The sequence below is a fragment of the Ciconia boyciana genome, chromosome 1 (assembly GCF_034638445.1).
Source record: "Ciconia boyciana chromosome 1, ASM3463844v1, whole genome shotgun sequence".
NCBI classification, from domain to species: Eukaryota; Metazoa; Chordata; class Aves; order Ciconiiformes; family Ciconiidae; genus Ciconia; species Ciconia boyciana.
Window position 1 is genome coordinate 34191858 of NC_132934.1, and position 10777 is coordinate 34202634.

A 10777-nucleotide genomic window follows, 5' to 3' on the forward strand; every position below is an offset into this window, starting at 1 on the left:
AATGTTCCCCTGGAGACGTTTCCTCTGTAAGGCTGCACAAATACTTGTGCCCCAACAGGAAAGAAGTAGTGTTAGGATGAGAGTGAGTAGCAGTGGTTGACGAAAGGACTGGATATATTTGGTAGCACTGCTATCTCAGATTGGTTTGGTTGATTTGCTTGCACACACTTGTACATTTGCAATTTATTTTTTTTTTTAACTGAATCAGTGCAGAAGAGACACTAAGTTTTGCTTAAGGCAGTGCAAGTTTATCTGTAGAAATGAGCAGTGCTTGACAAGGATGTATATGAAAAAGTTCATCCATGTAACTTTGGCCATTACCATCAAGTGAGCTTAAAAGAATGGTGGTAATTGAAAGCTAAAGTAGAAATAACTGAGGCCTTCGCAAGGAAGAGACAAACTTATGATATAATCATAAAGAATCTAAATCAGAATCTATAAATCAGAAGGAATCTTCTTCTGGTAAAGTCGAATAGGTGAGGAATGTGCATACTGAATGTGTGTTCTTGCTGATAACTTCATTTTGTGACCTCACTGGATGTGTTTGAGGCACAGACTCTTGCTTATGTCATCATCTGCTTGCCTGGGCTTTGAGGAGCAGGCGAGGGAGGTGGTAGAATGATGAGATACTCTAATCCTCTTCCCTTGGCCACCAACAAGATTAAGAAGTGGTTTTGAAATGTAGGTGTCCTCACTTCTAAGGTCTAGTTAGTAACATGAGTCGAGCTAAACTCTTGAGAAGTGGTAAATCCAAAAATACTGGAAGATTGACTTCTCATTGTTAGTAAAAACTGTTGATTGCTTTGAATGATTTGCTTTGGGTTAAAAGGCTCTGGTATCAGTGCTGGTACAAAGTGGAAGATGCAGTAGATACGGGGTGTTCTTAGCAGTGCAGCTCGCCTTGTAGGGTCAGAGTCGAATATTATCAAAAACATTTTTTGCAATGGGTGAATTCATCTAAGGCAAAATGCAGGGGAAAGAACTGAATGTGACAAATGCATGTATTTCTCCCCAAGTAAATTAAGAAATGTATGCTCCTAGTCTTTTTAATGATTTATTTGAAAACATAGCAAGAAGTCGTGTTTGGGTTGTGGGGGTTTTGTATGTTTTGTTTTGTTTTATGTGAGCATATATATATATTAGATTTTCACCTTTCTATTTGCCTTCCTCCCTTCTTATTCAAGGATGACACTCCACCAATTTCTTGGAATACAAGGTGTAAAATTGTTCAAGGTACAGCAAATGGCATCAACTTTTTGCATGAAAATAATCATATTCACAGAGATATTAAAAGGTAAAAGCTGCCAGCTGCATTTTCCCTTTTTCTTTTTTTTTTTTTTTTCTTCTTCCCCCTGTTAAAGTCATTTTAGAGGGAACAAACTGCAAGAAGCATTGCTTCAGTCAAGGGCGCAATCTTTTCTGCAAGTAACATCCATCACCATAATCTTGTCTGTGCCGCAAGGACGTGACCAGTACAGACTTCTAAAGATAATTATGAGGCTATTGTAATCTGTTCCCATCAAATAGTTATTTGAGTGCTGAGAGGACACCCAGAAGTTCTGTTCTTTCACAACTGCTGCTAATGAAAAAGCTGCTTTAGAGAACGTAATGACTTTTAAATGGGGAATTTTTCAGATGAAAACCCACCTTTTTTTTTTTTTTTTTCCTTTTTGCTAGTACATTTCTTCAGAGTGTCTCCTTTGATTTACTGCTATTTATTATGGAGACAGTAAAATTACTTTAGTCAGGTTTATGAAGTTCAGGGTTCTTCAAGGATAATGTCTGTTCACTTGTTTGTTATACCAGAAATTTTTCCAGGGATATCAGAGCTCAGAAAAGGTGGGGGTTTTGTGGTAGAGTTTGGGGTTTTATTTTTCTGTTTGTGTGGGGTTTTTTTGTCGTCCCCCCCCCTTCCTTGCTACAGTTTGTTGTGTTGTTTTTTTTTTTAAAATACCAAAGCAGTCCAAATCTTTGAAGAAAAGCCCTAGATGCCTTACTCCTTCTGTGGGTTAAGAAAGAGCAACTGACTGATTGAGTGTCATGGATGAATGTTTCAATAGCTCTCTGGCTTCTGGCAACTCTGCTAAATGTAGGTCACTTTGGTTTTGTGACCTTCCAGCTTGTGAGGAACAAGTTTTTGCTTCAACTGCCTCATAAAATGTGCTTGCTGCTTTGACAATTTATGTTTCTTTCTTCCCTGCTTAAGCCTCTGGACAGTGTAATGACTGGAAGGGACGCATTTTTTACCTTATGCTACTCTACCCTTCTAAGTGCTGTGAGTTGATCATATTACAGGATTGGGTTTTGTTTTTTTCTTTTGTTTGGATTCCATTTTGTAACCTCTTACACTTGCAGTGTGAATAGTTCAATAAATTTGGTTGGTGTTATTAATAGTGCTGCCACTCCCAGGTAAAACTTAGATGAAGGGACATCTAGTAAGGTTTACTTCAGTCTTCATTTTGCTATGATGTGTGGAGACAATTTATAACCACACAGGCACTAGAACAGCTTCTTTGTAGGCTAGAGGGGACATGACTGAATCTCAGAGTTGTCCATAGACTTTTGGCTTGCTTATGCCCAGGAAATAGTTCAGTTATCTCTTGAAGCTTGACAGTTGCAGTATAACTTGCTTCTGTTGTGTCCTTTGTGGTCTATCAAAAAAGTGACCACTCTTTGGGCTTGACTCAAGTTGATAAGAAGCTCAGATTTATGAAGTTGTGATCCTGTTCTTCCTTCTTTTAGAAGCTGAGCTTTAAGTAAGAAACCAGTTGGTCGATGGTGCCTTGACCAGTGTTCGGCCTTTTGCAGTGGTCTTATATTTAATGCTATTTACAGTAGTTCTAATACCAAGTGATCTATTGTAACTTACAGCTGTGTTTAATTCTGTTGAGAAGGTTTGGTGAACAAGAAGGGGAAGTTAGAAATAAAAGTTTCTAGTAAGTTTTACATGTTGTATCTGGCTATGTGGTTTTCTTACGGTTCCATTAAGGGGGTCAGAAAATGAGGAGGATTACAGAAATGTTAAATCAAGTATTTAAAAATAGTTCCAAGTGTTACAAGTTTAAAAACAGTAGAAGATTTATGCTGTAATTCATCTGACTGAGTTGAGTATTTTATGAAAACTTGAAGGTCTTTTAGATCAGCTTCGTTCTTCAGGGATTTTTTAGGGGAAGTAAAAGCTGGAGATCAAGTGGAAACACAGCACATACATTATTCCAGCATTAGTAAGTTTCCTGTTTCCCTTCCAGGAGAAGAATAAGAGTATTAGTATTCATTTGGCATGTGAATTTGTAATGGTTGACATAGTATTAGATAATAAATATAAAAACCTGCTTCTGTGAGTTCTTAGACAGTTTAGAATTTAGTTCTTAGACAATTTAGACAGTTAAGAATTGTACTGTGATCCAGTACCAGTTGATCAGAGCTAAGTATTCTTTATTATCCTTCTTAAAGAAAGAGTATTCAAATCCAAAACATGGGTGTAACATAATTGGTCTCTTATAAGAAATTTTTGTATTTGTAGGATTTGGGGGTAGGGGGAGTGTTTGGTTTTTTCCTTGTTTTTTTGCCTTTTTTTTTTTAATGCATGTGCAAGAAAAAACATGGCTGGATCCTGGCAGCCAGTTCTTGATTTGTTTAGAGTGATTGATTTTGAAATCAAGCAATTTCCAACAAGATTAACTCTTACCTTTTTTGTTATATGAATAATGAATAAATAGATTTCAAGAAACAGCCAAAATAGTAGTTTACATTTGATTATTAAAGAGTTATTAGTCTGTTATAAAACCTAATTACTGTACTGGTTTGGAAACTTTTTTTTTTTTCCCCTCCCCCCTCTCCCCCAGTGCAAATATCTTATTAACTGATACATATGTGCCCAAAATCTCTGACTTTGGACTTGCAAGAGCATCTGTAACATTCACACAAACAATCATGACTGAAAGAATTGTTGGAACAGCAGCCTATATGGCGCCTGAAGCTCTGCGAGGAGAGATAACACCTAAATCTGATATCTTCAGTTTTGGAGTAGTAAGTAGAATGTGGGAAGCAGTATATTACTTCTTTTGTAAATGATAAAAGCATAAAAAATAAAAAATATCTGAAATTAAATAATCCACTCTGATCTAGCATTTCTCCTTTTCCCAATAGATGTGCTCTTAAGATAGTGTTTCTGAACTTTGATTGCTTTAAAATCATTTGAATGTGTTGATTAAAACATTGAATTTGCTAATGATTACAATAATTATGTTAAAATGTAAATTTGCATGTGAAAGACCGGAGTAAAATCACATTCCAAGTCCTAGCTAAATGTAGTTTGAAGTAATGCGGAACATTGTTTCTTCTTGCATAGTATTGCACAAAAATGTAACTCAGGCTGGAAAAAAAAAATTAAGAAAATGTTCCAAAATTAAGTGTGTTTTACTATTTTTAAGCACCAAAAGTATGCTGTCCATGTGGGATTTGCCTTAAAGCTGAGTACAAAAAAGACATGAACTAATATTTGGGAGAATAATGAATGCATTCTGAATAGATCCAAGACCCTAATTGTTATTGACCACTTCTTTCATGGCATTTAGTTTCATGGGGAGGTAGGCCAGATACTGTTCCTGAATACTTTGGAAATCCTTCCATCTTGCTTTGAAGCAACACAATGTAGGGTGAGAAGAACTCGCATTGAAATTCATAAACCACGCTGCTAATAACAGTTACTGAAAATAAAGGTAGAAACAACAGCAACAACAATCAATTGTAGAGAGCGCTATCTTTGGACAAATACAGATCCTGTGAGCATTTGTTTGAAAGATTGGGGCTCATGCTCCTTTTTGCAAATGGTATATATACTAAGGATTATTCTATGCTTCATTTTCTGTTCTGATTTTTTTTCTCCTAGGTCTTACTAGAAATAATAACGGGTCTTCCTCCAGTAGATGAAAACCGGGAGCCACAGTTACTGGTATGTTTCTTTTGCTTTCTCCTCCCCTCCCCCTGCTCCAGGATCACTTTATATGATATCATAGCCAGTTAACAGGTTTTGAGACAATCAAGTTAGTCATCAAAATAAGTAGTTATGAATACAGCTCTTGTGTCAATGTTTGTCTTAGAGGTGAGGCTGAAGCTTTTCTCTCTTGGCTGGTAGAAGATTGTTCAGTCCCCAAGGTCATCTCCTTCCGATCTGGTACTATACTTCTCTTTGGTTTGGTACTGCTTCTTATTGTCATACCATTATGCTTTATCAGCATACTCCTGCCACACCTAGATACCCTGATAGTTCCTCATTCACAAGAACATTTCAAACTATTCATCTCAGTTGTTTCTTTATGGTTTATACTTGTTACCATTCCTGTATCAATTTTCATCCTCTTCACCTTTACTAGTAATTTGCAAATACCTTGTGTTTTTAACCTTGGGGAATGTAAGGGCTTTTTTACAGGGTGACAGGTGGGTTGAATTTTGTTTTCTTTTTTACTATTCAATGACTAATTCAGTCTACTAATTAGGAAACTAATGTCTCGGAGTTCACTCTCTTGAATTAAAAACCTTACAAGGCTGTTCTTAATTTAGGCTTTCATTTAGCTTAAAATGAAATTCTGAACTACTCAATCCAAGGTTTTCCTAGAATATTTTTTACATAAAGACTTACTTATTTACTAAGTATGAAATAGCATTGAGGTTTGGATTGGTTTTGTTCCATACTGTTTGATAGCAGATCACTTTATCACTTTCTTCACAGCTTTAGGAATACCTGTGTACTATTAATAGAATTCTTTTCCTCTAAGCTGTATCTTCTGGAGTGGTATAATACTTATCCTGTTGAGCTCTATAAAGACGACGGAGAACTTGGGCCCTGTCAAATTGAATCTTGAGGTTTTGGGGGTTTTTTGAAGCAGGCGTTTTTGGAGATAGGATCTAAAAAGGAATATAAAGTGTGATTTGACTGGTACAGTTTATCTTTGTAATGTACTTTTGGGAGCATAGAGAACAGTCAGTGCAAGATAATGTGGCATCCTTAGCTTTGAAAATTTTGAGGTAGTTGAATGTTAGTCAGCAATTTCAGACTGACCCATAGAGGAAGGCAGAAGACCTGCCTCTACTCACTGACTTTTTGTTTCTTACTTCACTTACCATGCTGTCTTGTCTGAGGTATTCCTCAAACAGTATTTGTAATTACAGGTAATGCATTTCAAGTGTATTGGAGCTGGAGAGCTTTGGACTAAAACAGATTTAAAAATTTATTTCAGACTAGAAGTTTCCTGTAGAATAGATATGGCAGCCACTGAGACTGGTGACAGAAGGCATTAGTTTACAGAAAGAGGCTTTATAAAGTTGACAAAAAAAGAAATTATTCACACTTAAGCTTGTATATTTGTGGGTTATTAAGTAAACATAAATACTTTATGTTGATGATGCTTCTTCTCTTAAAAAAAAGACAATACTAAGAAACTGAGCCTTGAACCAGGAGAAAGTTAAAGCTGTATGATGCAGCTTAAAGAAAATTGCTTTACAATTTTTGTTAACTCAATTAGAAATAATTTATAATAAAAATTTATAGTCCATTTATAGTCTCATAGGCAGTTTCTGCAGATATTGATGAATAATTATGCTGCTGAACCATTGTCATCATTCTTTGTCTAGAAAAGTGGTTGAGAAAAGAAATGAACACTCAAAAGCAAGTTTTCAAAGTGCTAATGTGGAATGCATAATGTTCAGATGTTATCTACTCATTGGTTCAAACTCTCTTGTAGTTAAGTATCAAAGATGAAATTGAGGATGAGGAAGCAACTATTGAGGATTATGTTGATGAAAAGATGAGTGACTGGGATGCACCTTCAGTTCATAAAATGTATTCAGTTGCTGGCCAGTGTCTGAATGAGAAAAAAAACAGAAGGCCAGATATTAAGATGGTATGTAGTCTTTCAGATAAAAGGCTTATTTTGAGTGTGTGTGCATGCGCGTGTGGTTACAGTATCAGTTATTTATATTTCTGTCTGTTCTTTTGCAGGTCCAAAAGCATCTACAAGAGATAAAAACTTGATAGGTGTTTCTTCTGATACACAAATGTTTTTGAAATGCAGTAGACCCCAGTAGCAAATATTTTATTAGTATTTAGTGCGACATTAGCAGCTTTTCTGCTATCCAGAACTTTCTGGTCTGCATATAAGGTGTGTCATTGGCCTGTCACCACTGTGCTATTTTTGTTAACTGAGCAGCCTTTTCACATACCTTTAGCCATTGGGCCGTCATTAGAAAAGTTTTTTGTATTAACGAATTGCAGTGCTGGTGCATCTTCTCCACAGCTTTTTAAATGTATTTCCATATTAGAATCTATTTGATTCTTTTGATTTCCAAGTATCAAGTATGTCTGCTGCAAAGCTGTATGACAGTAACAGAGTAGAATGTTTTTCCTGCAAATTGCTTTCGTGGTCAGGTGTACTAGACCTTTTTCTATGGAAGGCAACATTTAATAGATACAAATGGCACTTATATTGTCTTCTAGGGAAAAGACAATAGTAGTACCCATTTAAAACAAACTTTATTTAGCGTTTTAACTTGAGAATTTGTATTCGTGTGAATGGACTGGTAGTGTTTGTGAATGGGACTATTTTTCAAAAAGTCTTCTCAGGATTAGTTTTAGTCAAATGCATGCTGCAAGACATATTCTAGGTTATTTTTTGGTTTCAAGGATTCATAAGCAAAATAATTATCTTGCAGTGCAAATGCAAAAATACATATGGCTTTCTTCCAGTGAACTCTGTATGATGACAAACCATTTAATTTTCATTTATAGGAAAACTCTTAGCTACTTTGAATATTTTACATTTTAGGAAAAGATTCCATATGGATTATAAATACAGATGGTATATTTTGTTAAAGGGGCCAGAATAATAATTCTAAGACCAATTCTGCATTTTTCTTAGTCAAATAATGAAGGTCTATTTTTTTAAATATATGTATGTATATTAATAAATATTAAAATACACCTTTAAAAAAGCAACATGGAAAGCTTTCTGAAGTAGGTACATTGACAGATCAAAGCAGACTAAAAATGGAATGAAAGTGACTAGTAAGATTCCAGATACTTTGGACTAAGTAGGTATGAAAATACTACTATTGTAAATGAAAGAGGTTATTTTCATATAAACCTTTTTTGCACCTGATGAAGTTTGTCTTGACAGCTATGGGGTAGGAAAATAGTGTGGCTTACAGCTGAATTTGAAATTCCATGATTATCAAAGCAAAAGGAAACATTGAGAAATTATCTGACTGCATTCACAGATACATATATCTTCGTAGAAAGCATGTGATTTCTAACACTTGTATTTATATCATTAGATCCCTGGCTATTAACTCATTCTATATTGCCTTTTAAAACTGATATTTAATTTAGAAAAAGGTATCTACCTAAACAGCTTCTAGTTTTATTGTGCATAAATTGTAAAAAGCTGTTAACATAAATAAAACTCTGCATTATCATTGCAGATGATTATTTCTGCTATTAAAACTTTGAGCCTTGGAAACAATTGTCACTTTACGTTGCTTGCATTTCTGATAATAACATTATGCTAGCCTTACTGCATGGAATAAAGCTGTACAGCTCTGAACCTGGGCTTGTGGAGAAAAAAGCTGCTATAAAGCTAAACCAGAATAAAACCTGCTTAAGCCATTCTTCAGTTTTAAATATCTCTTGCAGCTGTTATGTGAAGGTTCCTTATTAGATCACCTCTGCTTTTTACTATTCCCTGGAGCTAGAATACATCTGTAGCATTGTCCTGAAGTACATTTGCTGTAGTAATTCCCCAGTCAGCGCTGTTCACCTCTGGTGCAGTAGAACAATTTTGTTTATGCACCAGCCATGATGTTCTAAGTATTAGGAGAATCTCAGCTACGAGCATGTGAGTTCCTGTTCTTCTGTCATAGTAGACCATGACTATTTGCAGCGCTGCTGTCAGCACCTAAGTTTTGGCAGTAGTTTTCCCTCACTCACTGAAAACAAAGCATGTTAGCTACCTTTTCATAAAAGAAAAAAAAAATTGAACTCATTTAATATTATTCTAGTGAGGAATGAAAATGTGAGGTGTTAGGTAATTCTGTAAAGCTAGCTAGCTAACTTATGTGGGAAGTCTTTATTTTAAATACACAGGGTGCAAGGAGAAGGAACTTCCCTTTACTGTAGTAAAGCTTTCCAGGACACAAATCGGTAACTTGAGTCATTCAAGCTCTTTGTGAGTAAAGGGATGATCAAGTCCCACAGAACTGGAGGTGAGAGAAAATTTGGTATGGCTTCTGGTGGGTGCATGGGAGATGTTATTGGGATAGAGAGAGGGCTAATATGGCTGGCCTACATCCTGTCTCGGTGGGGAAGGTGCCATGGAGGGCATGGGAGGACCACCACCCTCGGTGAAAGAGCCAACCTTTTGCATGTTACAGATCTAGAGAACTGTAACATAAAGCAATTTAGTCACCACCAGAAGGAAGTATGAATGAAAAAGAGCAAGAGTGATTTATTGCAATGCCAACTAAGACTCTAGAAAGAAGCAGCAGGATAAAAGCAAATACTGATGAGACACAGAAAATTGCTGTTAAGGAAACCTCTTATGAAGGGCGAGAACTGTTGTTCTCCCCTTGGGTACAGCAGGAGGCAACAGAATAGCTGTGGTGAGTCACACCAGCAGTGTCTGCACAGCCCCGGGGCCAGGACATGAGCCATTAGTGGCTGCTGAGGCAAGAGTGCAAGAACAGGACACGTAGGTAGTGATACTGCATTGGAATATGATGGCTTTGTACAGTGTGAAGCTCATTAACTTTGAAAAGGATGTGAGGTCTTTATTAGTTATTAAGCCTGTATCAAATTTTCTTTGACCAGTTTGTCCAGTTGCCTTTTGAGCCAACACACCTGCTATCCAGCCATAGTACTTCATAGTATTGAAATGGGAAGAATTGCCTCATCTTTATATTTGGGCTGGCCAGCTGAGGGTTTTATTTAACACCCACTGACCAAAAGGCAAATAAAACTGCTTCTGCTATTGATGGTCACAGAGAGGCCTAGCCTATTCCCTCCTCTTACAGTGCTCCTGCTCCTCTTATAGGAATAGCTTTCTTCCTGTATAGCATTTTGCATCCACATTATTCTCTTAAATCCTAGTTCAACACATCTTCAAATTCCCTTCTTTCAACTGCAAAATTGCCATATCGCTGATTTCCCCATGGGGATGTGTTGGCAGGACAGTTAAAAGAGAAGCCAGACCACTAAATGTTCTTTTCAGCTTGAATTTTGAGGGCAATAGGAAGACTTCAAGCAAACTACTTCTAGTTTAGACAAAAAAAACATTAATGGAACAACATTATTTGAGTAGTTTATACTTCCTCATGCTAGGCAACAGATAGAACTGTTAAATTACTAAATTCAGCATTTTAAAAGGATAGAACTTTTTGAAGGGGCTTATTACTGGAAGCATAAAAACCTCAAGAGGTGAACACACTTGGATCCTGCTATGCAGGCCTCTGTGCTGCTTCCATAAGGCAACAGGAAAGTAGCTGTTTCTAACATACTCATTTTTCTCCAATCCTGAAAGCCAGGAATTCTATTTCTGCCCACCTCCCTCCTTACCCTGCAATCCCTTTTTCTATCTGGCCCTGTAGTCCCATGGGAACTGCCTGTTACTTACACATCATGATGTTAGAATATAGATCTTTGTTAAAAAGATTATGAAATGATTCAGACAACACCAAACTAAAGCATCAATCTTTATTTATAAAGTAAATTACAAAATAGATAAGG

The 10777-nt window shown here is 36.4% G+C and overlaps 1 protein-coding gene across 7 annotated transcripts in view; it reads left to right on the forward strand.

Annotated features, from left to right (window-relative positions):
- The window catches only part of IRAK4 (interleukin 1 receptor associated kinase 4), a 33301-nt gene that overhangs the window by 5487 nt on the left and 17037 nt on the right, over positions 1-10777 (forward strand). For 5 of the 7 annotated variants that reach the window (XM_072862338.1, XM_072862321.1, XM_072862312.1 and 2 more), the window contains 5 exons: positions 1185-1294; positions 3846-4029; positions 4892-4954; positions 6744-6902; positions 7001-10770. In XM_072862338.1, coding sequence (XP_072718439.1) covers positions 1185-1294; positions 3846-4029; positions 4892-4954; positions 6744-6902; positions 7001-7033 — 549 coding nt within the window. In that variant the 3' untranslated portion in view covers positions 7034-10770. Of the gene's footprint in view, positions 1-1184; positions 1295-3845; positions 4030-4891; positions 4955-6743; positions 6903-7000; positions 10771-10777 lie in introns of those variants that run through there. The other 2 variants (XM_072862354.1, XM_072862345.1) reach the window with 2 other exon arrangements.